Below are 26,696 nucleotides of genomic sequence, written 5' to 3'. Positions count from 1 at the left end.
AGCAGTCCACCAGATGCCTCTTGGAAGCCCGCAAGCAAGGGATGAAGGGATGCCCACGCTCTGCTGTTATTCTCCTGCAACTGGTATTCAGAGTATATTGCCTCTGAATTTGGAAGTGGTCAGCGTTTCTCAGCCTTTTCGGGGTCAAGGACCAGTAAATTCTTTGTGCACAGTTTCCCAGACCAGCAGTTAGTAAAGGGGTTTCAGGTTTAAGTTTATCTATCTATTTGTTTAACAGACTTCTATTCCGCCCAAAACTTGCATCTTTGGGAAATTTACAATTAAAATAATATTATGAGCATTAAAATCATTACAGTTGGAATAAATTAAAAGCAAACAAACATTAGAACTATAAATCGGGGGTTCTCAACCTTGGGTCCCCAGAGGTTGGTGGGCTTCAACTCTCATAACCCCTAACCACAATGGCATTTGGCCATTATGGCTGGAGATTATGGGAGTTGATGTCCACCAACTTCTGAGGACCCAAGGTTGAGAACCCCTGCAAAAGCCTGGGTGAACAAATATGTCTTCAGTATGGCTTCATATGTCTTCAGTTAATAAATGAAGCAAAAGTTGTTAACCAAGAATGTATTTTGTACACACAAGATATAAATTAATATGAAACTAATTAAGTTTCCAACTAGCTGGCAGCCCTTCAGAAAAGGAGAAGCGTCCCACCACCACCGCGGTCTTCTCCCGGGCAAGATCTTCCTCTTTTCCTCTGAAAGGTAAAGCTAGAAGGTGCTTTACACATGCACCCTTGCTCTTCCGAGACCCACCAGCGGCTACTCCAGTCTATGGGGCAACTCTACAGTCCAGAGATCGAGGCACAGCGGTCTCTCCCTCCCATTCAGAAGTAGCCCTCCAACTTTTAAAAAATCTATTCTCCTACTCATGAGCAAAGTAAGCCAACCGGCACCAACATTTGCATATCTCTACAAAACCAAGGGTAAACTCCCTGGGAACATGCACATACTTCCACTTTGGAGAAAATAGTCCCCCCCACCCCACCCCCACATTTATTTGGAAGTAAACACCCACTGATTTCAGAAGTCACTTCTAAGGAAAAAGGAGCAGGACTGCTACCTCATCCTAAGAACCTGACTCCCTCAAACTTCCAGCTCATTCTTTTTCTGGCCATCCCTCATGTACAAGCTTCAGTCCATTGCCACATACGTCCCATCTGTGGAAGAAAAATAAAGAAGTCTGCAAACACTCCTGCCTTTTCCCAAAAGGATGACTAGCTGTGCTTGGGAGTGGGACACGAGCCTGTGCACGAGCCTGTGCTTGGGAGTGGGACAAAAAGTCCATCCCCCAGCACAAGGCTGTGGCCGTGCCAAGTCTACAGACACTCCTGTCTTTACTTCCTCTCTTTCCTTGTAACTTGCACTTCTGTGTAGGTATTAAAAGGGTGGGGAAAGGAGAAGTCAGAGGCATGCAAATGATAATAAGCAAGTTGAAGGAGACAAAAAGAAAGGCAGCAGTTAAGAAACAAGACAGAGTGCGGGCCCTAGGTTAATCTGGCACTGCCTCCTCCATTGTTGGGGGCAGGGATTTACCTCCCAGCCGTTGAGCACCACTCAAGTCTCCGCAGACCCACAGTGGTCCCCAGACCACCAGATGAGAAACAGTGGTCTATAGCAATCAAGATTAGTAACCACTGATCAACCCGTCCTCTGTGATTTTGTCTAAGCCCTTTTTAAAGCCATCCAAGCTAATGGCCATCATCACATCCCATGGCAGAGTTCCACAATTTAATTATGCACTGTGTGAAAAAGCACTTCCTTTTGTTGGTCCTAAATCTCCTGGCAATCAGTTTCATGGGATGACCCTTAGTTCTAGTGTTGTAAGAGAGGGAGAAAGGTCTCTCTCTCTGCATAATTTTATAGACCTATATCATGTCTCCCCTTCATTGCCTTTTTTTCCTAAAGTCTCATGAGAAAGATGCTCTTGGCCCCTGATCTTCCTGGTTGTTCTCTTCTCCACCTTTCCCAGTTCTATAATGTCCTTTTTGACATACGGTGACCAGAACTGTACAAAGTACTCCAAATGTGGCTGCACCATAGATCTGTATAAAGGTATTATAATATTAGCAGTTTTATTTTCAATTCCCTTCCTAGTGATCCATGGTATGAAAGTTGCCTATTTCACAGCTGCCACACACTGAGTCTAAACCATGACCCCAAGATCCCTCCTGGTCAGTTACCGAACACTCAGACCCTATCAATGTATATGTGAATCTTTCCATCAATTTGCCTGGAAACAGATATTAAGTTAACTGGCCTGTAATTTCCCAGACCCTCCCCACCCCCAATCCTTTTTGAAAATCAGTGTTACAGTGGCTACTTTCCAGTCCTCTAGTACAGAGCCTGATTGTATGAACAAGTTACATATTTGCTAGGAGATCAGCAATTTCACATTTGAGTTCTTTAGGGACGCTTGGGTGGATACATCTGGCTCTGGTGATTTGTCAATTTCAAGTTTTTCAAAACAATTTAGATCATCTCCTCTCATCGCTTTTGTTTGACTCAGTTCTTCAGCCTCCATCCCTAAGAAGCTCAGTTCAGACACATGCTCAGTATCCTCTGCTATGAAGATACATTCAGCTTCTTTGCAATCTCCAAATCCTCCTTAATAAACCCTTTCACTCCCTCATCATCTAATAGTCCAGTTGTCTCTTTGGCAGGTTTTCTGCTTCCAATGTATTTTAATAGGTTTTTATTATTCCCCTTGATGCTTTTAGCTAAATGTTCCTGAAACTCTCTTTTGGCATCCCTTATTGTTTCCTTGCATTTCTTTTGCCCTTCCCACAACTAGCACACAACTCTAGATTACCAAATACCTTGGATACACTTTTCACACAGCACCTCTGCACTGTTAGTTGGGATGTCAATCCTTGACGGTAGTACTATTTCCCCTTGTTTGATGAACTAGAGGTAAGCTTAAGTTCTTTGGATTGTCTGTGCAGGGTAGGCCAAGGGAACTGAACAGAACATTTGCTGTAGTTCATCTTTGAAGGATAGGTAACTGTTTACATTGGGAGCCACAAGGACTTCAAATAATCCCACAATGTATGGTAGGCAAGCCCTTGAATTGTACCACCCTAGGTGGCTTCCTAGTCTACCTGTATAGTAAAGCAGACTTGAATAGGTTGTGTGGCTACTGGGGGTGGGGGTTGCATTAGAAACACAGAATTAGAGCTATCCAGGTCCGTTTATGGGTTCAAACAAAACAGGATTTGTTTGTGAAGTCTCCTTATTGAGTAGTAAAATATTTACAATTCAATCTTCTCTTTGAACATGCTGCATTTTTACTACCTTTCTGCTTAGTCTTTCATCGGCCTTCTAAAGTCCATTACTATCTAAGGCTCCTATAACACATCCTTTTCACATTCCCAAGCATTTATTCCTGCTCATGCCATACATCCAGGCCCTGAAGTCCACATGTGAACAAGACAGACAATTATTGGTCAGACTCCTCCACATGTGCAACAGTCTTAGCTTGTGTTGCTATCCTACCTAAAAGGGATTTATACTACGACTACTATACAGTCTACATTATTACCCATCTTATCTTATTTAATTTAATTTATATACCACCTGACTCCAAAGGCACTAGGCAGTTCACAAAAAGAAAAACAAAACAAAGCTGTTAAAATAATTTAAAACATTCAAAGAGACATGGCTCACATTTTCCAGATATATAATACAGTACCCAAACAGGATCTGAATGGTGGTGGCCAGTGGCCACTTGACTTCCCAATGGAAGTACACCAGCACCTCACTCTGGCCCCTTTAGAAATGGCATAAAGATATTTGGATTATAACCTACTGGGAGCAGCTTTGTAATTTTGCCCCAATTTCTTTGATGCTTAATTGTAAAATTTTCTTAGAACACCGAATCCTTATGATCAAAAAACGCAAGAAAGAAAATCTTAAACAAATCAAATGAAATAAAACTTTTCTTCCCACAGGTATGTTTTTCCACATGCATGCAAATAACTCCTGTTCTCACAGCAATAAAACTAATCTTGATGTGAAATGCAAAAAAAATCTTTTTAAAGACCACCAGAAATGACTCCACTGAATGAACCATCTAGTTGCCAGGACAGTTGAACAGTGCTTGCAATCCAGTTTGTGAAACTACACAATCCAGTCTCTGCCTCGTTTTACCTATTACAGCTCCCACAGGTACCCAATACTTATAGCCACAATCTGAGTTATCATAGCACTTTTTACAGTTAAGAATGCCGATTATGGTTTGCCAAATTAAGAGCCTGTACATTGTGTATACATACTGTAAAAAAAGGTAATAGGATTTGTTTTTCTTAGAGGGATAGATAGTGCCATCTGCTGGTCAAATTATATTACAAAGATGAGCTTAAGGGCATCACTAATCTTAGTTAAAATGGCATGTCCATCCTTATAATGGTGGAATGTGTCTGAAGGGAGGATTTGAATATCGCAAGACCCCCTGGAAGGGCATTCAGTGTATTATAGTGCTTTCTTGTAGAATCCATGTGAGGGAGGGATGGCCACCTGCATCTGGAAACAGGGTTTTCCCTCACCAAAACAGCATTTCTTAAGGGAGATTATAGCTAAATGTTATGGGGAAAACAAAAGGTCCCCAACTGCATAGTTCTGAGTTAGTTTGTTTTTAAATGGCTTTAGCCATTTGGGTTAGACAGGGCATATAGATTAGACAGAGCAAACATTCTAATGCTAAAGCAGGAAGTAAAGCAAGTTCCTAACCTTTCTTCCACCTGCCTGAAAGCTCTCCCCTGCCCCCCAACTGGGTTTCCCCCATGGCTTCATCAGCTGACTTGGATACTAAGAAGAGAAAGCTTTTGAAAGATCACTGAGGAAAACCAGCAAGTGGCTTGATTCTTCCTACAAATGCTCCCACAGCTGTTTGTAACAGTTTCACCCAGTGCTTTACTTTTCCATACAAGAATGAGTGGCATCTGTCACTTGTATAGAAAAAAGGGCTGCACACTGGGATTCTCCTAGCTCAGGCCTACTCAACTTTGGCCTTCCTGCAGACGTTGGTCTGCAACTCCCATAATCCCTGGCTATTGGCCACTAGTGCTGGGGATTATGGGAGTTGTAGTCCAAAAACAGCTGGGGAGCCAAAATTGAGCAGGCCTGCCCTAGCTTCATGGCCCCAACTACTAAGAATCAAACTTGCTCCCAATTGCACAATCCTACCCTTACCCACCTTGCAGTTCCTCAATGCAAGGAGGGCACAGAATACATTATAGGGTTGGAAACTAGTGGCTCTCCAGCTGTTGATGAACTACAACTCCCATCATCCCCGGTTGCAATACACTGTGGCTAAGGATGATGGGAGCTGTAGTTCAGCAACAGCTGGAAAGTCACACATTGCCTATTCCTGCATGTTTATGAGAAGCAAAGTACGTTTCGAAAGGTTGGACTTATCTCTCTATACTTTCTGAAATTCTATTTTAGTTATGCATGACTGGGCTTTTGCATTCCACAATCTGAGAAGCTGCAAAATAAGTTTTCTAAAATGGTAACACCTGCAAGATAGAAATCCAAACAAATATTGCCTCACAAACAAATGCTAGAAGCACCATTGTAGTTATTACCTTATGTTAGCTGTGGGTCTGTAGTAGGGTCAGTTGTTTATGGCATACAATAGAATATCTGAAGCAAATCTTATGTGATCCACCATGGCAGACTCACTCCAAAACAAGTATGATAACTCATGAGGGCAATTTACCATCGCTTACTAAAAGCATCTAGCGGTCTCTTGTCATGGAGGCTTTGAATTCATAGAGATGTATTTGAAATACAACTGTGTGAAAAACAGTTTGGTAAATGACTTCTAGATATCTTTGAATCTTGAATGACTGTAGATCCTGAGCATAATACTTGCTGTAGGACTACTGAATTGAGATTAGGATATCTGCTCAGTCACTGCTACACCACACTCTATAACTTGCAGTAGTGTCCATCTTTATAGTGCTGATCAGGCTGCCAATAATAAACGCCTCAAAATTGTGACCAAAGGTCCTAAATACTGGTGCGTATTTTCCACATGGTTGTATACCTGTATTGGGTCTATTAGCAATAGCTGTTTCAATATTGATCAAATACTTGGTTATGCAAAATACTCAGGAGCCCCATTTGAACTCTAGCAAAAGTTGTTTCTTATTTCGTTACTTCAGTCTAGGAAGCCTCTTTGGAAAGTTAAATGTGTGAAGAGACCAATTAGGGAGGATTATTGCATTCACTAAAATTGATGATGTCCAAAATACATGACATTTACCCTCTCCTGCATTATGTAGCATCTCTTAATAAAGTCAACTAGAGAAGAGTTTTCTTTAAGCAGGACTCAGGGTTTGCTGATGTTCTAGGTGAGGTAGACAACATCCTTCTGTGAACTGAGTATATCCTAGAATTTCTTGTAACAAATTCCTAAATGTACTTTCCCTTTGTCCAGGAAGTTCGCTCTGCCAGAGATGGCACAAGAGGCTGCACTTGCATCATCTTTTGAGCATGCCCCATGTGACTTACATCACACACACTACTAACCAGATCCTAACCTCGCCAGTTTCAGCCTTTTGTTGCAAAATGCGGGGTGGGGAGGGGGGGGCGACAAAAGTCCCTCCAAGTCAGCCCAACTGTACAGATAAGGAGAGGATGCTGCTGCTTAAAAGGTGTTGCAGGCAATGTTGACTGGGATAGCAACAGATACAATGAATGCGATCTTGAGGTTTGCTAGACAACATGATTCCTGACGCAGTTCTCCAGCAGACTTCCATGGATGGGTGGGTGGGTGGAAATCCCAAGGCCTTTGTCACATGCACAAAATAATCAGTCATCCTAGCCTGGAAGCACAGAAAATAGAAAACAGCTTAAACTACATCAGTTGGGGACTCGTGCTGTAGCTGTGTGGCTCAAACATGGTAATCCATATGCTTATCTGTACAGGTGAAACTCGGAAAATTAGAATATCGTGCAAAAGTCCATTAATTTCAGTAATGCAAATTAAAAGGTGAAACTGATATATGAGACAGACGCATTACATGCAAAGCGAGATAAGTCAAGCCTTAATTTGTTATAATTGTGAGGATCATGGCGTACAGCTCATGAAAACCCCAAATACACAATCTCAGAAAATTAGAATATTACATGGAACCAAGAAGACAAGGACTGAAGAATAGAACAATATCAGACCTCTGAAAAGTATAAGCATGCATATGTATTCAGTACTTGGTTTGGGCCCCTTTTGCAGCAATTACTGCCTCAATGCGGCGTGGCATGGCTGCTATCAGCCTGTGGCACTGATGAGGTGTTATGGAAGACCAGGATACTTCATTAGCGGCCTTCAGCAATTCTGCATTGTTTGGTCTCATGTCTCTCATCCTTCTCTTGGCAATGCCCCATAGATTCTCTATGGGGTCAGGTCAGGCGAGTTTGCTGGCCAATCAAGCACAGTACACTGTATACTTTTCAGAGGTCCGATATGGTTCTATTCTTCAATCCTTGTCTTCTTGGTTCCATGTAATATTCTAATTTTCTGAGATTGTGGATTTGGGGTTTTCATGAGCTATATGCCATGATCATCACAATTATAACAAATTAAGGCTTGACTTATCTCGCTTTGCATGTAATGCATCTGTCTCATATATCAGTTTCACCTTTTAATTTGCATTACTGAAATTAATGGACTTTTGCACGATATTTTAATTTTCCGAGTTTCACCTGTATATGACACTTTGTGTACAAGGGGGAAAGCAAGGGGGGGGGAATCAAACACCAACACAAAATCCCAAGATAGCAGAGCCATCTAACAGCACAGTGAGTTTTTAGGCTCACTAGAAGCTAACCACAGATCAAGTCAGCTAGTAGGTGAAAATATGGATATTGTGTTAAAAGAGGTATTCACCATCAGAGGGAGTCAGACAGACCTCCCTTGGAAGTGCACTCCAGAGTGTAGGTGACATCAGAGAGAAAGGAGGCTTAATCTGAGTAAAGACTGATGAAGTCCAGGACATGGAGGCTCTATCGCAGATCTAAGGCATGGAGAAATGTACACAGGACTATTTTGGACCTTAAAGGTTAATATGAATTAGCTCAGCTTGTTGGTTATACCTCCCCTTCAGCTCTCCTTCCCCTTCTTTCTCTTTCCATCTCTCATCTCCCCGCAACCAGAACTGAATGGGGAACGGAAGGTTGGGCTTGGGGACAAGTGTAGAGGGGGACGACGACTGAGAAAGTTGTTTGTAAAATACAAAATGTCAATCAATTAAAAAAGGACAAAGTGAGTAACTAAAATGATAGTGGTTATTTGCCAAATTAAAAGCCAGGTCCTATAGTCTAAAGCATAGTAACTAAAGCAGGTTTACCACCAGGGAAAGCTAGGGAAAAGGAACTAGGAAATGCAAGGGGAAAGGGCTCAGGAGTATTACTTCACCATGGCAGACTACATCTAGATTTCTGCATGAATTTCATGAATGATTGCATTCATAGAATCTGTGCTGGAAACAGCTTGTTTCAAGAAAAGTTTGTGTACAATTCTCTTTCAGAAGCAGCAATTTCCTAGCTCATTCTTCCAGATTTGATGGCGGCTGTTCTGCCCACAATTGTGTAGAGACATTTGAATGCTTTAATTCCATTTTGCAATTCCCGATAGCTTTCCTTAATTGCTCATGTCAGACACCCATTTCACATTTTTAAAAAATTTATAAAGCAATTCTGATCTGTCAGAGAGGGGACTCCTTAGTATTCCATTTATTAACTTGCTGTATGTTATCCATACTAATGTGTTTCCCATCAGTCACTCATGTCAGGAAACTATTAAAGATTTAATATTCAAAAAGTAATTCTGTATTTTCTTTTACCAGATGTCTATCACATAATGCTCAAAAGCTCAGATGTAGCATTCATCAAACTGTCTCCATTGTATAGGGCAAGCTTCCCTCATTATAAGCTGCCTTGCCTATACATAATTAAACAACTAAAAGTGGCAATGATCAGAAAAAGATAAGCGATAAAGAGAGTGACACATTAAAACTGTTAATAGTTACATGGTCATATAACATACTTACTGTAACAAGCAATGATAGAAGCACACAAGCTTCTTTTGCTACCTCATGGTTGTAACAGGAAACGGTTTCTGCCAAGGGTTTCACACAGTCCCTGCTCTTCTGCTGTGGGGAGACTGCTAGGAGATAGACCTCCAGGTCACAGCTTGGCCTTATCAACCACTGCAGTTCTTGGTCTTCCTTTTGCAGAGATGTAGTCACAAAACTAAATCCAGATTTTGTGTAGGGGGAGAATGTGGCCTTCTCTTGACGCGTAAGAAAGTGGACAGAGATGATCTTCTATACCTACTTCTGTTAGAGTTGGCTTCAAAGGTAAAGATAAAGTGTGCCGTCAAGTCGATTTCGACTCCTGGCGCCCACAGAGCCCTGTGGTTTTCTTTGGTAGAATAAGAAGAGGTTTACCATTGCTTCTCCCCACGCACAATGAGATGATGCCTTTCAGCATCTTCCTATATCTCTGCTGCCCAATATAGGTTTCCCATAGTCTGGGAAACATACCAGCGGGGATTCAAACCAGCAACCTTCTGCTTGTTGCTGTGCCACAGGGGCTATTTATATAGGTAATTGGCTGGTCACTTACACCATCCATATATATTCAGGTCAATTATTCAGCTAAGCTGGGGGTGGGGAGAAGTACTGTCACTCCAGCATCAAATGGCTTGCTCTCATTGACTGTAGCAAAAGCAGAACATGGAATCTTAATTACTGTAGAACACAGAGAGATTTGCTGCATATGCAGTTTGATTCCATATTACTTACAACACTAATTTGGTTGTATTGCATCAAGGGGAAGAGAACTATCCAGAATACTGCAATTAGCTGTAGTGCTTTCAGTATATAGTACTATTACTTGTGCAGCTACAGATTTCAGCAGCAGCAGCTGCTCAGTATACAATATGCCAGCTGTAGGGATTGTTGTTGATAACCTCATGACAGAAGCCAGCAAGTATATGTACTTTTCTAGAAATCTCTGTAGGTTTGAAATAGCACAGCCCAAACTTTGGTTATTAGAAAACTAAAATCTAGTTGTTGCATTTAAACTAAACTTCAAGCACATGCTTATGAATTTTAAGTTGGAAATTTTTATTCTCAAGGTCTACAATGCACAATCCAACCTGTTTCCAAGGTTAAAGTTGAAATTACTATTATTTTTCAATTCTGTAGTGCTCAAAGTGAAAGGCAAGGAAAAATATTTATAGGTTAATGTTCCAACAGAAGTCCCACCCCGGTTTTCCAAGCTCTTCCCCAACACACTGGCCACACATTTCCAAAAATGTATTCCACAAAAGAGGAAAAAATTTATTTGTTGGAGTGTCACAAAGTGTGTTATTCCAGGAGAAAATTTTGAGCAGAGCTGTATTAATTGTGCTTTTAACAAAACAAAACAAAAAAAAGGCTTGCAATAGCTGTAATAGTATTGTAACAGAATAACCATAGCCCTTGAAAGCATTGAACACAAAGTCTTTCTCTCTAGTAAAAAAGGTGAGACATTTTAAACAGTTTATTGTTTGTGAAGAAGCTTGCCATTATGAAAAGTTCTGTAGCAAACAGTATCTCCTGCTTTCAGTTTAGATTATTCAAAAGTAGAAGTTTGTTATTAGTGAAAAGTCCAATAGAAACAAAATTCTGTAAGAAACAGTCTTGGCACATAAAGTAAAAGCTTTTAAACACAACTTAAATCTGAACAGAATCATCTACCATGCACAATATTGGCAGGAAAAGCCCATTTCTAAAGGCTGGTATTCTTGTCCCTTAAGACATTTAACATGGAAGACATTTAAACCTGCTTTATATAAAGTTAATTGCATATAAATATGGTCTCACCATAACTGACATTCTTTATACAAGCCAGTCATTCAGTTTAACAGTTCTAAGTAAGTAATAGGCACTTTGCCCTTCTGATTTCCTCGTTCACCCATCAACCAGTCTGAATCCATGCCAGGGATACTGTACACTGTTATTACCTAAAAATAAGGGGGAGAGAATGTATTATGCATATGCCAATCATGACAAACATTCACTCATTTTCACAAAAAGTCTACTCTGTTTATAACAGAATATTCAGATTTTGCAGCTCAGCTATTATCCTCAAAGTGTGCACATTTGAAGGAAACATTTGCCTTGTTAACTTCACATAATAGAACAGTATTTTATGCATCATCTGTTGCTGGTAGTGGGATAATTACATTAGTCATTAATACTAGAAAAGTATTACAATTATATGATATAGAAAAAAGCAGTCTACTATTGGGTAACAGCAGACATCTATAAATAGTCATTTCCACTCCCTCCCCCACTTGCTACTACAGCCCTAACTGACAATGCCTGGCCCTATAGTATCAAATGCTTACTTATATAGGTTTATAGCTTTTGCCAGTACTAAAGTTTTGGTTCTTATCTGCATTTAGCTCCCAAGGTATTTTTTTTACTTCCAAACTATAATATGAAGTAGGAAAAGTGTACCTCATCTGCAAGAAGTGATAATTCAGTACTGTTTGCAGCATCATAATCATAAAGAACTCTGGCTTTCCTGCTACCACTTGATGACTTCAGTTCACCAAAGCTTGAAGTAGCTGCTGAATTGCTTATTGAAGACAATGAAGGTGTTAAAGAGGCAGAAGGTGTAGTTGTAGAAGAACTACCTGGCACAATGGTTGAAGTTGACTGATTATTGTTGGCAAGGAACGTAGATGGAAAACTGTAGAAGACAAAGGCAAAGATTTTAAATACTGGCTAAACTTAGCAATTATCCAGTGTTCATTTGTGATAATTTTTTACCTGGCAACCTAGTTGTTATTCATATCTACCACCTACTAGTAGCAATTTGTCATACTCTTTCTTTCTTTCTTTCCAAAAGTAGGCTTTAGATGCCACCTCAAGCTTCTCATAAAATAAAGTTATGGCAGGGTGAGCAAGCAAGTATTGCCCAGAACGTACAAGTTTTAAAATTACAGTTGAAAAATATATGGGCATCCATATCTATAAAGAGTCTAAAAAAATAGCCTCGTTATATATGCTCAGACAACTCAAATACATCCCACATTTCTCTATTCAGAGGCAAAGGGCACTATTGGCCTTATGTTACACAGCATTGTGTCTAGGGAACAAATTCCAAACAACATATCCAACATCATTAAATGAAGTCATCTCTAGCACTCACAGTTGCAGAGAATATCCTGACATTAGTCCAGTCCGAAGCAACAGTTAGATAAAGAGACATTCCTGTAATCTACAGAAGCAGATGCTATATAGTCATGCTCCTTTAAAGAGATCTGGGGAATAGAGACCAAGGGAGGCCTTTATAGGGTTCAGTAGAAAGAACAGATTCTGGAATTAGTATGGCAAAAGCACCAGGAGCAAAATTACTTGAGAAACATGGCCTACTAAGCATTTAGTGGCTAGAAATTCAACTTAGAAGATCTGATTAAAAGCATTAGGAGCCTCATCTTTGTACATAATACAGATCTAGCCAATTTTATTCAAGTTGTAATACAAGTTTTGTCCTATGTTTCACTTGTAACGTTGCCAGCACTGCCGTACTGCAGGCTCACAGAGCCTCTCTGCTTATGTTTGGGACTACAGGCTTGTAGTTCCCACTCTTAACATGTTCAGGAGCCTCACGGGACCATGCTCTAGCTTGCACAGCAGACACAAAACAATGGATCCTTTTGAGACCCACCAGAATTTCCTTCCTCAGGAAAAAAAGGAGTGGCTGGTATTTTGCCTCAGAGCCCATTTTCGGCTATAAATGGCCCTGGTTTCTTGAACCAGTGTGCTTCATTTGGACTTTACACCGTGGAGTCACCCACTGTTTGGGTGATAGACTGGACAACAGCCGTAACACTAGGCCAGGTCCTGCTCATCGCGCCATTCCCGCTCTTAGCCTCCAGATAAGCCTTCCTCACTGGCCCGATCTGACCAGCAAGCTATGAGAAGCTGGCTACACGAGAACAGACACCTTTGGGATTTACTTCTGCTGCTGCCTGCCAGTTCCTGATCCATTCCTGAGGAAAAAGATCCTTCGGTTGCACCTGAACCATGAGGGTCCAATCTCCACTAAAAGGAAGGATGAGCTTGTATGATTACCACTGAGCCCCTCTGGGCTCTCCCTATCCCTGCTCTCTTTCATAAATCCAAAAACCTGTTTCTTTAAAGCTTTTTCTCTAGCCAGCCTGGAAGTCATTTAATTCGAACACCAAGCTAAAATGCCTCTTTTGCAAGTATGTGGTTAATCTTTGTAACATATTTCAGTAGTAATATTGCTTTAATAAACTTTCTTATTCCGCTGGACCCCTAAATCCTCAAATAAAACCATACTTTATTTTGAACTTCAACCTCTGTCCGTTCTTTCCCCCAGGACTTTGCACAAAATTGTTCTGACATGGGACTGCTCCACCCCAGCTCACTAATTCTCCACACAAAGCCCAAACACTTGTAGGGGTATTCACCAATCACCCCAGAGCAGTTCCATTAACAGTAACAAAACTATTGCTTTTGCAAGTTATGCAAGAGAAGTATTCCACACATTGTTTTGTATGCACTGTCTTAGTCAAAAGATAGTAGAACCTATTATAGAGCCTCAAAATGCACATGTACTGAAACACTTTCAGCCCCAGACCACTGTCTGTAGATTCTGGTACTCTCAGTCAGCCAGTCCCAATGTAAAATATACTAAGGGGGAAAGTATTGCACCCCTTTTCTAGAGTCCTTGATAGACTGGATAAAAATTAAGTTCCTCTAAATCGTGTACAAGTCATTTAATCTAAGAAAGCTTATCTTTAGCTACACCATTCCATTTCTATCTTGCAAACAGGTCTTGAAGACATGCATGCACCTTTGTGTTTTTTAAAAATGATTCTTTTGAATTACAATGAGAGTTTCAGTGTTAACTTTACAAATAAAACCAGATACCCATGCAGTGAAGGATTCCTAGAACACAGAAGACATGTCCTAAGCCACAGAATAAGAAGGTTCTAGATAACACTTAGCAACTGTACTTGCTCACCTTGTCAAAATTTCTATTAGAGAAGCTTGAGGTGGCATTGCCTCCTCTAACCAATGTTGCATTTATAGGCAGCATAGGAGCAAGGCTACAGAATACGTTGGTGTGGGGCCTGCTGTTGAGCTCTAGTGGATACTGTACCTGCAGACAGGGCCCACACTTAAGGTACCACTTGAACAGAGCTTGTATTAAGAAGGTATTTATTCATGACAGATACATGAACACCTAGCACAATGTAGTCAAAGTCTAATAAGCACACAACATATTAAGAGAACCAATCCCTGCTGTAGAAGATTGCCAGTTCCCGAAGCTTGGAATTTGTAGGATGCAAGAAAAGGCCTTGAGAATTAGCTGTGGTAACTATTAACTTGAGTGAGATTAGCTCAAAACACACTGAAGACTAGACTCCAGGTTAGAAAAACAGAGGAGGGAGATTCTTTTATCAGGCCCACAGATATCTTCAACAATAAATGACTTCTCATTCTGAAAGAAAAAAGCCTGCAGGTTCAAGATGTAATTTAACCTATTCGGCTGTTTTGACCCTATCACTTTCTGCAATAAGATTTTTATATTTTTAAAAAGCCACTCACTCACAATATCTCTTCTCTATTATCTGGCAAGCTTACAGAGAGTCTCTCAAACCAAGTCAAAGTCTTCTATTGGCAAGCCAAATGTTAAGATGCAGCTGCCCATTAGAGACAGACTTTCTGTAAATAAGACAACTGTTTGACAGTGTGAAGCACACAAACCTATCTGGACAGCTGTTCCGCATCACAAGAAGTGTGCTGAACATCCTCTGCCAGAAAGGAATTTTGACGTTTTCCACTTGCTTTGAAGCAACACACATTTGAGCTGAGCTTAGGTGGTTTGCGATAGATACATTAAAGTACTGTAAGTAGACATGCATCAGGATAGGCTTAGTTACATTTAAGAACTAGTCTATTAAAGGTTTCAAACCCACACTGCTTACACAACTATACCCATCTCTCTTCTCTGCTACCCATGTGTTATGTGGCCCTGATATATAGATCATTTCTAAGATGCCTGAAAATCACTAAAACCGAATCAGAGATATCACTGCTTCCATTCACTTTTCTTCCTCCCCCAAATACTTCAGCAACTTTTTGGTTTAAATTAGCCTTCAAGTTGCCTTCATTTAAAGGCATTTCTAGCAACACTACACATCAGTTTATGCAAGTAGTTCATTTTGTTACCTTCCAAGCTGTTTCTGAAGATCCAACATATATTGGTAACACTGTGCATAATATGTCATCTGAGCTTCTACAAAATCATTCAGACAACGAAGGTGATGTGCCTGCAATGTAGTAGAGTTCAAGCTGTTAGTACCCCGACCAGAAAAACACTTACTGTAGCACATTCATTTTCAATAGTTACAGGGATATTCCAGTCAATTTCTAGGGTTGACCTTGCCTCAGGCAGATTCAGGGAATTATATTTTTAATAAAGTTATATTTTCTAACATAATCCAAACAAAGGCCCAATTTGAGAAATACTGGAATCATTTAGAGTTTCAAAACAAGACTGAGGTGGTGCAGCAACATCTACATCCTAGTTCAACATCCACCTCTTATGCAATTCCAATTTAGTGAATAGGTTGGGATCAAACTACATGATACACATTCGTGCTTCCATTTCCTTTTAAAAAATAAAGACAGCAGCTGCAAGCAGCAGTCAAGATAATAACCACAGTATGCAAAGAGGAGACATTTACCCCTTTCCTCTTACACCACAATCCTGACAAAAATGCTCTTCTCAGAGCTGATATCTGCCTTAGCTGGGAAGTTCTCATTGACCAATTGCAGCTTCCATCCCAAAGTTTATAGCTGCCTAAAGGGCAGCTGCAACATAGGGAGAGAGGGTAATACACCTGCCTAGGCCCCACAGACCTGATCAAACCTCTTTGCCCAGGAACTCTTATTTTAAATTTAATACAGAGAAGCACAAATAATGCATTTCACTTCATGTGTAGCTAGACTATCTAGCTGTGCTTATTTTGTTTTAAATCTATCGCAGGCTAACGGACTTTAAAGTTCAGAGATTATTTTGTTAGAAGTAATAGAGAGATTCTCTTCATAGCACATTAAAAGCAGGGCTTGACAAGTCCCAGGTGCCAGGGAGCCATGGTGTCTAGAAATTTAAATGTGGCACTTAGGACGAGGGTATTCAGGAGATACAGTTATTTAAGCCAGACAACCCTGTTTCTGTTCCAAGTATGTAGAAAGGGGATAGAGAGAAGCTCATTTACCCTCCCCTTTTACAATGTTCATCACTACATCCGATAATTTTGTCAAGTGTTTGTTGTCCGGCTTCTAAATTTCTAGGCTAGCTCCTACATCCAAATTTGTCAAGGCCTGCCTTAAAGACCAGTTCTTTTAAAAGCATGGCAATCATACAGACTTAGCTGAAGGTATCCCCTCCTCTACCTTTTCTTTTTCTTCCAGCACCACTAGAGGTATGCAAGCGGTAGATGATTTTTTATTAGCATGGGGCTTATATAACTACTTTTTCTTTTCTCACCCTCAAGTATACAATACAATATGACAAATATTTATATATGCTTTTCAACCAAAGTTCCCAAAGCAGTTTACATACAGAAATAGAGAAATAGAGAGATAGAGAGAGAGATAGATAGGCAGGCTCCCTGTCCCCAAAGGGCTCACAACCTAAAAAGAAACATAAGGAAGACACCAGCAACAGCCACTGGAAGGATGCTGTGCTGGGGTTGGATAGGGCCAGTTGCTCTCCCGCTGCTAAATAAAGAGAATCGCCACTTGAATCACCACTTTTAAAAGGTGCCTCTTTGCTCAGTTAGCAGGGGATTATTAATCAAGTAGTTATTATAAAAGCACCATGTCAGGATTTACATATATCTTCTATCCCAAGTTTAGGCCAGACCCATTATATAGCTATGGATATAGCTGGGGAGAAAGATGGAAGTGGTGGCAACAAGCCTCAAACTATATTTCTAGTTAAGAGTTTCAAATGCAAAAGGTCAGAAGAACAAGGGTATCTTATTCATGTATTACAAACAGTCTTCTATAAACAATTTTATTCTTTTCTACTCAATACTCACATGTGTGCTGCTGATGCCTTCCAACAGAAGCCTAGTAATTTCTGCTTGCCGGTCAAACTCACTCTGGGCTATCCGGACTTCTTGTTCAGACTGCAAGGCATACAGTATTACAGCTTTTAGCAGCATGTTCATTTACACAATCAATCATGCTTCTGGGCAAGAGACATTGATTTCCCCCCAGTATGTTATGGTGTAACTGTGTTCTTCATTTCCATTATTTCAGATAGGACTTACTTGCAGCTAATATGAACTGTGCTTTATCTATATTAAATGTTCATCACAGATGTCCATCACTTATTTCATTAAATGGTAGCAAAGAGTCTGGATATATGGTCCTTCGTGATACTAGAAAGCCTGGCCAACGAAGCATTCTACAGCATAGTATCTCTCACCTGATGTCAACCCCTTTTAGAAGTTTGAAAGCTTCCACTAAGAAAATGGTCTGAAAAGTGGAAAAGAAAACCCTCTCAAGCAAGCCCCTATCATACGGGGGGTGGGGTGGGGATTGGACAGTGCATATGCCAAAGGCCCATCATCTCTGCAAATGCAACACAGTTTACTGACAGGAAGGGGCAACCCACTGTTCCAGCTTCAAAGGTAACTGGAAATGCCTCCTCTAAAAGAACAGTCCTTGAATGAGCAAGAATGTTGTTCTATTTTATTTTATTCATTCATTCATTCGATTTCTATACCGCTGTTCCAAAAATGGCTCGGGGTGGTTTACACAGGTGGTTTACACATTTATGGTTTACATAAATAAATAAGATGTTTCCCTGTCCCCAAAGGGCTCACAATCTAAAAAAGATTCTATGAATCTTGTTGACTGAATCTTGTTCAATGGCATTTGTCCGAGACAGACCTACCAATACCTAACATTCATTGTTCCAGATTGCCAGGTACCAAAGCATCCCTGCTTTGTTTGCAAAGACAGCTAGAAAGAAAATCCAGAGGCCCATACAGTTTAATACAGGTATGCTTTAACATTTCAGCATACCTGAAAGCCTTATCTGAAATATGACAATGCAAGAAGTTTGCATTTTTACAGCTGACTGAATGAAATTCACAGCTACTGGTTGCTTCAACACTGCAGTACCACAGACTACTGCAGAGTGCCTCATTTTCTTACCATACAATTAAAAAAAGTTAAGACAATATTCTGAGTAATTATAGTTTAAAGGTTCCTCAGAGAATAAGGAAATATAAGGCTCTAAGCTATGGTTGTGCATTCATTCTTCAAATGAATGAGCTGTACAACAAATGGTAATGGAGGAATCCAGTTTTCAGAGCTCCAACTAGTTTTACTTTTTTAAAAAATAAGATGAGAAATACTTATTCAAAGGAAGTGCTCCACAAGAGATTGCCACCTTTTAAAACTCATATTCCCTAGAATATGTTGCAAGACAACATGGGGATACACACAAAAGATACCTACCATTTAAAATGCTGCTGTCAAGGGATTGCTACATCACAGAAGCTCCTACAGAGAGCTTTAGTATGAGAGTTTCCCTTTCCCCCATTAACATAAGAAAAAGATGAAACAAAAAAACTTTAATGAAAAATAGAAAGGTGAAAACAAGGAGCAGGATCCAGACTAAGTCCCACTGAAATAAATGAGACAAGTTAGTCATGACTAACTTATTCCATTTACAGATGAACCCCATTATATATGGGGGTTCTGTTCTAAAAAAAACCCCACAAGCCACAAAATGGCTTTTATCGAAATGGTGGCCAGAAATGATGTTGAAGGTCATTTCTGGGCCCCCGATACCGTGGATATGCGAAATTAAACCTTTTAAAACTGGTTTTCTATGTTTGCCGAGGTTGGGTGTCAAATTACCCAACCGCAGATACACAAAACCACAGACGTTAGATCCACGGATACCAAGGTTTGCCTCTATTTCAATGGTGCTTAAGCATGACAGTCTGGATCCTGCCCAGTGTTTTTTCTTTTATATCCCTACTCTAGGCAAATAGCTGCCTCATTACTAGTAAATGGTAAGTTCAATTTGTTATTAATGAGTCTCAGACAACTGTGGGCAGCAACATTTAAGACTTGACCTCCGCATAATGCACCTTTCATGATTTCCTTGACAGCACAAAACTGAAGGCAATGCAACAACTAAAAGAGGAAACCACTGCTAGGAAGAGGAAAGATTTGGTAGCACACATGGAAAAACACCTCATATTTCAGTTTCACTGTTAAACAAAGGAATAGAACACAGATTGCCACGACTGGAAATTGTTTTGATCCACACATTTCAGAAGTGCCAGATGGGTAGTTACTGTACAAGAATTTTTAAAAGCCAAGCCTTACAGCACTGCAGTGTAACAGTCTAAGATGAGTTCTATTCAGGAGATTACAACCATATTTTCCTCTTGCACTATGTCACAAGCCGCTCACATGCCCTTTACTGGTAGTTACATTGGCCATAAAGTATGTGGATAATTTTGCCATTACAGCCAACTGTATCATATTAACAATATAGTACTATCTAGTCACCGATAACGAAAAAAGCAAGACCTAATGAAATGCTGCAATCATATTCAAATGATTTCACAACCAATAGCTTCACTTAGTTTACTTACTTTTGTCACTTCCTCTGCCCAAACCTTGTACGCATAGAGAGTGGAGAAATAACAGCATGAAGAATTTCTGGCAAGTTTACAATATGCATTCTTTAGTACCTTTGTTGTTATTTCCTTGCAGTACATGCAGCTTTTATAATGCATTTAATAACTAGACTTAACAGAGTTGCTTCTTGCTTGTATACTAGTTATGTCTCAGGTGACAGATTACGTAATATTACGTATGCAAAATCCGAATAACGGTCCTTTTCAAATGCATTAATGGAAACTATAGAGCCTGTTTGTTGCATTCTGGTGCCTTTTGTCAATCAGTTGGTTGATTAAGTGCCATCAAGTCGGTAGTGAAGGTATAATTAAGAGTCAAGAAAAATAAAGGATGTACCACATTTGATGTTTGGGGGAAGCTATCATAATACATTTTCAATTGACCATTGTGGTTAAGAATCTCTTGCTTATATATTAGGATTTTGCACAGGGCTTTGTTGTGCACCGCCCAGAGCCTTTGGATGGGCGGTCTAGAAATGTAATAATAAATAAATAAATAAATAAAATGATACATACAACTTTGGCCCTCCAGCTGTTTTTGGACAACACATCTCCCCAGTCACAATGGCCAGTAGCTGGAAATGATGGAAGTTGTAGTCCAACAGCTGCAGGAGGGCCAAAGTTGTACAACCCTGTTCTAGCATATACTTGCTAGAAACAGTTTTAAAATAATGTGTTTAAGTGGCTATTAAGAGTGATAGACTTAAGTCTATAGAAGTATAGCATGAGAAGATGATTTCTACTAAGTTAATGCACATACTACTCTAAAAGCACTGAAAAACTGCAGTCTAAGGCCTGGCTCAGATGCAGCATTAAACCACAGTTTAGCACTACATCAAAAAGGAAGCTATAGCCTGACACACTTCCCTCTCCTCATTTTGCATGCAATAACCATGGATCCTGCTAACTTGAGCAAAGAGGTACCTTTCAGAGTGGCGATCCTCTTATACTTAGCAGAGGGAGAGCAACTGGCCCTATTCAACCCCAGCACAGCATTTGTTCAGTGAATGTTGTGATATCTACTTTGTATTTCTTTTTAGACTATAAGCCCTTTGGGGGACAGGGAAGAATCTTTTCAGTTTTTTATGTAAACTGCTTTGAAAACCTTTTCATTGAGAAGCAGTATATAAATAGAAATACACTTTCATTCTGTACAAACTTATAACTGTGGTTTATAAATAATGATAGAACAAAAGAACTATCAAACCATAATTTACTGAACTATGAATAAATGAGTGAATGCATGAATGAAATTTATTAAACATATCCTATATGCAAGCCAAGTCTACAGAAACACTGCTAATACAAATGATACTGGAAAGAAAAGTGATTTCTCTTGCTATCCAAGCCTGCCTTCATGAGGCCAAATCAAATAAATTTAGATGGTTTGGTCAGCCCAAGATTGTCCTATGCTTCCCCCAACTTGAAGTCATGCTCTTTGACTGCATCAAAGACTTGATGTTTTCTACAAATGTCAACATACAGTTCACAAACATGACCACAAAGTTTCTCCAGTTCTGTCCAGAGAAGACACTAAACATCTTTGAGTTTTAACACACAAAGCTTGTACATAATTTGACTTCAATGTGTTCTTGTTTCTTGCTGTCTTGTCCATAGAGAAATTTCCTGTACTTTAGGTGTCTGCATTAGTGGGAAACTTCAAAACACAGTTCAGGGCTTCTGATTTCATCAATATATTTTCACTGGAACAATACTAGCTGACTGCATCTCAAAGTTTCCCACCCAAATAAGATCATAATTCCTACATACTCGAGACTCCCTATGCATGTACACACACATTTGTACATTAACACATTTTAAGAAGCTCAAGAGTGGTCATGTGAGCTTCCAGGACCTACAGAATGTTGAAAGTCCCTGTTAGGGTGTTAGCTGGCTTTTAAAAAACAAAAGCAACCAAAAGGTAGGGAGAGCATGAATTGGCCTGCTTAGTTCCATACCAACTTACATCAAGGATCTCAAAAAGGGAGAGAGGGGAAGATGTGTGCCATGGAGGTTAAAACTCCTCTCTCTGAAACACCGAGATGTTTCAATGTAAAAAGCACGAACAATAGGGATACTCCCTTCCCCCCACCCACACTTTTCAGAAGCCGGGCCGCCACCACACTCCATATAACAATAAAGTGGTCAGATTTAGGACTGGTAGCCAGCCCCCAAACCAACCCTTCTGTTTAGTAGCATGGAAGGCCTCAGGGGAGCAAGGAAAAAGAGGGTGCCTCATTCTCCACTCCTCCGCATCCTTCCGCAGACCTGAAACAGTACTACAGGATTCCTGTTCCAGGTTGGCTGTAGCTCTGAACAGGAGCATTTCTCTTAGGGCTGGGAATGAACTGGAACATTTTGTTTCAAGCCCCACTTGTCAGTTCTAAAGCCGACTTGGAGAAACTTCAATACAATTAGCATTTTATCTGCTTTATTAGATGGCATTGCAGGAAAAATGCAGTTAAGAGGGGATTAAGGAAACAAGTTAATACATTTCCATGTAAAATATTGTTCTGTTTATTGAAAGTGCAGCTTGAACAACCAAGTTGTTTATTCTATCAGCAGCTTAAGTCAGGCTGAGGACTATCCTTAGCATTTCTAGATGGATGAATAAGATCCACCATATCTTTAGGTTCCAAAATAACACCATTATAATACAAATCTTTATAGACATGTGGCAAATAATGTTCTGTAGAATGTGTTATATTAGATAACCTAAATGTCAAGCTAAGAGCAACACTGGATTTTATGTTTTAAAATAAATTTTACAAAACTGCTTGGATTTGCCAAGCTTATGTATACTACCATAAATAATAATAAACTTTGTTAGCCACCCCATAACAAGCTGTTCTCTGGGCAGCTGGGTGGAAGAACGATGATAAAGGATAATATTTTGTTTGAAAAATATAAACATGTTAAATTTGATATAGTCCCTCATCCCAGAATTTGAATGGGCAATTCATGCAAGCAGGAAAGCAAGAGGAAACACTTGAAAAAACGTTATGAAGACAAGAGGCCAACAAACCTTTAGCCATTTTACATGCAGCAAGTTGAGCATGTAAGAGACATTTACCATAATGTTATTTTCTTCAGGCGGAGACAGGTTTAATTGCTTAAATGCATAAAGACAAAACTATGTTATATTTTGAAGCAGTTACAAAATGCAAGATTGATCTTGGGAGCTGATAACAGGAACCCAAACAAATGTGTCTAATGTTTGGCTCATTACAAATAAATGTATGATGAAGTTCTAATGTAACATCAGTAAACAAAGAGGTTACTCAGACCTGGTTCAGATAAACGCAGAAGCACTGTTAAGCCTGCTTCCACATAGTGTCACTGAAGCTCAAGAGTATGCATTCCTGTCTGCACATCTACTTCCAATTTGGGTAATAAACCAAGATTGGTCATAATGCCCCAAATGACCCATCTCTGATTATTCTAGTCTAAAGGTGAACCTCATCACACGTGGTCCTGACAACCATGGTTTCACATATCTTTGGTTGGACTATGGAGACGCAACCTTGGTACATGCATCTGCCGTTCCTAGGAAATGACCTATGAGGTCATTTCCGGCCACCATTTTGCTGAGAACAGCCATTTTGTAGCTTTCTTTGGAAGGAGGGTTTCCTCACATTTTTTGGTGGCAAAATTTAGGCTTTTGCGGGGGCATTGCTGGACAGCCGGAGACCTGTACAGTCCCAGTCTTTTAAAAACTCTTTAGGAGGCTTTTTTTCACTTCCAAGAACCTAACCCTCAATTCCCATTGCCTCAATGTCTCATTATCCATGATTCCATTATCTGCAGTTGTAGCAGAGAATGGAACCCCCGTGGATAAGGAGGTCCACCTGTGCTTGAAATAAACTGCAATCTGAAACTGGAAATGACCAGCTGACAAGCAAGTTGCTACACAGCTACAGTATGAAGCTGCAAAAGCTAGCAATCCATGCAGGATTTGTATTTAAGGTCCAAACATTTTGATTTGCATTGGTAGACAAGATTTATTCTAACCACAATCCTATGTTCCCCACAAGGAGGCAAAGGCTTGTCATGTCATGCTCAACTGGATGCAGGGGACGGGTCCCTGTTCTCCTTCCCAGCTTGTAACTGGGGAAGAAGAATGGGGCCCATCTGCCTAGCCTCAGAGACCTTCACTATTTTCCAAGTGACTCTGAAGTTAGTGGGACATGCAGAGAGCCCCACCCCCACCCCACCCATTCTCTTCTAGGTCAGTAGGCTGGTGAGAGTTCTCCTTAATTATGTGTTCTTGCCAGAATAAGAGACGCAATCTGCTGTGGCAAGCTAGATGATCAAGCATAGAAACATTTACAGACTCAAAAGTTTTTTCATCAGTTCAGGCTGCCAATGTGCCACAAATTAACACATACATGTGTGTGGGCTAGCAAACACTTTGTTCTTTCCATCCACCAATCTAAGTTTTCACAAATTCTGTTCTTTCTAAATACCTTTTGTGGAATCATCTAATTTCACCCAATACTGCCTGCATTCAATTAGAAGGAGATGGGAAGACTGGAGTAAAAAGAAGTCTTCCTTTGTCAAAATTTCAAGGGAAACTGGACAAAGATTTGTACCTACCATGTTCACAGTCATAGACAGCTTCTGAATAGTTAACCCTAGCAGAATATCTCTAGCTGCAATCAGAAGCCTATTTACCGCAACAAGTAAACCAACAATTTCCTTCCATTATAAATCATTAATACAGTTATGTAAAAGCAGAAATATGTATAGTAGAACTGAACTGTCAGGTCAATCCCAATATGCCCTCTGTTTTGCATTAACAGAAGGAGTTCTGCTGTGATAGGAACAACCCGCAAGAGTGAAAGCTCCACCTAAAATCCCTCCTGTTGTGGCAGAACTTTGTTGAGTTCCAACATGCCTGTTGTAAAGATTTGGATTTCCAATAAAACAAAACCATTGTGGGAGGAGAGGGGTGTCATGTTGGGCCTCTTGACAATTTCTCTGTTGGGTCAGATCCAACATTTTTCAGGTGCACAGGCCTAGTATGTACTATTTGCTCCATGAACAACTTTTTAAAATAAAACCACAGCTGGTATGATTTCTATGGTCTGCTTGTTTTTGAACTTCTGTTTTTCTGCTACTTTAGACAACTGATTTTATAGGTTTTATTGTTAAGGGTTCTTAGCATATGCTGCTTCAAGTGCATCAGAAAGTGGGGTATAATTTGTAATTGGATTTTATGTTTGCCAGCTATGCAGATACTATTCTTATGCTATACCATTTTGATGACAGTTATAGATTTGAGTAGCTTATGTTTAAGATACAAACAGGAACACACACAATTTCTTCTGAAACAGCTGGGCTTTCAGAGTTAGCAGTGCAGCATTTACAAATAATTGGACATCTTAAAGAAGTTCATGGCCTAGTAGCAAGTAGTAACATTTCTTTCAAAATGCCCAAGATCCAGTGTTAGGTCACAAAAATAAAGTTTCTTAAAGAGAGATCTTACTTACTGCAGCTCGAGCTTCTGCCACTTTTGCCTTCTTCAACCTGGTTTTGGCAGCATCCAAGTCTAACCTTTTATTTTGTAATAATTTGCGTTCTCTCTGTGGAAAGTTGAGGGGGGGGTTACTACTTGAGAGGGCAACATCAGAAAGCACTTCAGTTCAGTATCAGACAACATGGAGAAGCACAGGAAAGCAGAAGTCATTTACACTTCCTGTTCTTGCCTCATTTCATATTATTTGGAACATCTTTATGTAAGGATTCTGTTAGTATAATGCCTTGAGAATGACACCATACTTAAAAAAAAAATCTGTTTGACTGTTTAGTTACACAATCAGAACTATATCTGCAACTTACAGTGATAGTTTTATAATCTCCTTCTATAAAATTTCTCAGAGGGGTGAGGAAGTTTATCGCAGATGTCTGAATTAGTTCTCTGTCTGCTGCTCCAATTCGTTTTTGTGTTTCTCCACATTTAATGAGAGCGTTTCCTGCAACGGGAAAAACATGAAGCACTTCTAGTAGGAAGTTTACATAGTCACTCATCTGCAATTACAGGAACTTGAAATGTCCAACAAGTAATCAAATGCTCACATGATTTTCTGAGAGGAGTTCTGCCTGTGGTTCTCCAGATGTTGCTGAACTACAAGTCCCATCACCCCCAGCCAGTCACTGGGGATGATGGGAGTTGTAGTTCAGCAACATTTGGAGTACCACACGTTGGGAACCCCTGATCCAAGTGTTACAACTAAAGATGAACACTACTCAAACTCAAACACTGCCAGGCAGTGTTTTTACAGTATGCCAGAAGTTTCATTTTCAGTGTTGCATTCTGCTTTTAAGTTTTAAACTCAAACACATTCAATTTAGAGCTTTAGAATATTGGCAGTCACACTTCTCTTACAGTAGAAAAGATGTATCACTCACCATAAGCCTAGCTTCTAATTAAATGTAGACTCAGTTCTACACACACACACTTAGGAACAAGTATCCTTGCAATCAGTACAAGTTGCTATTAAACAAGTACAGGAGAATCTTGATATCTGCTGGGGTTCCATTCCGGGCTTCAGCTGTGGATATGGAAACTATGAATATCTGGCAATTGGTCCTATGGGATCACGGGGGTTAGGTTCCTGGTCAGCCAAAAATCGGCCAAATTTCATGGGGGGAGCTTCTTACCTTGGTCTGTTATTCCACCCAATGCTGTGCCCCTACATTTGCTGTTTCCCCCGCTAATTTTTTTAAACAAGAATGGGAGCCATTTTGTGACTCTGTCGAAGAAAATGGCAGCTGGAAATGAACTCCCTGGTACACGAGGTCAGCATGTTTCCACTCCTACTTTTGCTGCATATGCTGAGGTCGGGTGTCTTTTCCCCGACCACGGAAAATGAGGCCCACCTGTATGCCCAGGT

The 26,696-nt window shown here is 40.1% G+C and overlaps 1 protein-coding gene across 5 annotated transcripts in view; it reads right to left on the bottom strand.

Annotated features, from left to right (window-relative positions):
• Positions 1-10,347: 10,347 nt before the first annotated feature.
• SH3GLB1 (SH3 domain containing GRB2 like, endophilin B1) overlaps positions 10,348-26,696 on the bottom strand; it is a 33,846-nt gene continuing 17,497 nt past the window's right edge. For 2 of the 5 annotated variants that reach the window (XM_053244163.1, XM_053244168.1), the window contains exons 4-11: positions 25,642-25,775; positions 25,293-25,385; positions 22,826-22,912; positions 19,756-19,779; positions 17,170-17,259; positions 15,290-15,390; positions 11,537-11,771; positions 10,348-11,037 (exon numbers count right to left, since the gene is read on the bottom strand). In XM_053244163.1, coding sequence (XP_053100138.1) covers positions 10,930-11,037; positions 11,537-11,771; positions 15,290-15,390; positions 17,170-17,259; positions 19,756-19,779; positions 22,826-22,912; positions 25,293-25,385; positions 25,642-25,775 — 872 coding nt within the window. In that variant the 3' untranslated portion in view covers positions 10,348-10,929. The remainder of the gene's footprint in view (positions 11,038-11,536; positions 11,772-15,289; positions 15,391-17,169; positions 17,260-19,755; positions 19,780-22,825; positions 22,913-25,292; positions 25,386-25,641; positions 25,776-26,696) is intronic. The other 3 variants (XM_053244164.1, XM_053244165.1, XM_053244166.1) reach the window with 3 other exon arrangements.

The sequence above is a fragment of the Hemicordylus capensis genome, chromosome 4 (assembly GCF_027244095.1).
Source record: "Hemicordylus capensis ecotype Gifberg chromosome 4, rHemCap1.1.pri, whole genome shotgun sequence".
In the NCBI taxonomy this organism is placed as follows: Eukaryota; Metazoa; Chordata; class Lepidosauria; order Squamata; family Cordylidae; genus Hemicordylus; species Hemicordylus capensis.
The sequence above is the reverse complement of the archived record's forward strand: the minus strand, read 5'-3'. Positions and strand labels throughout refer to the sequence as shown.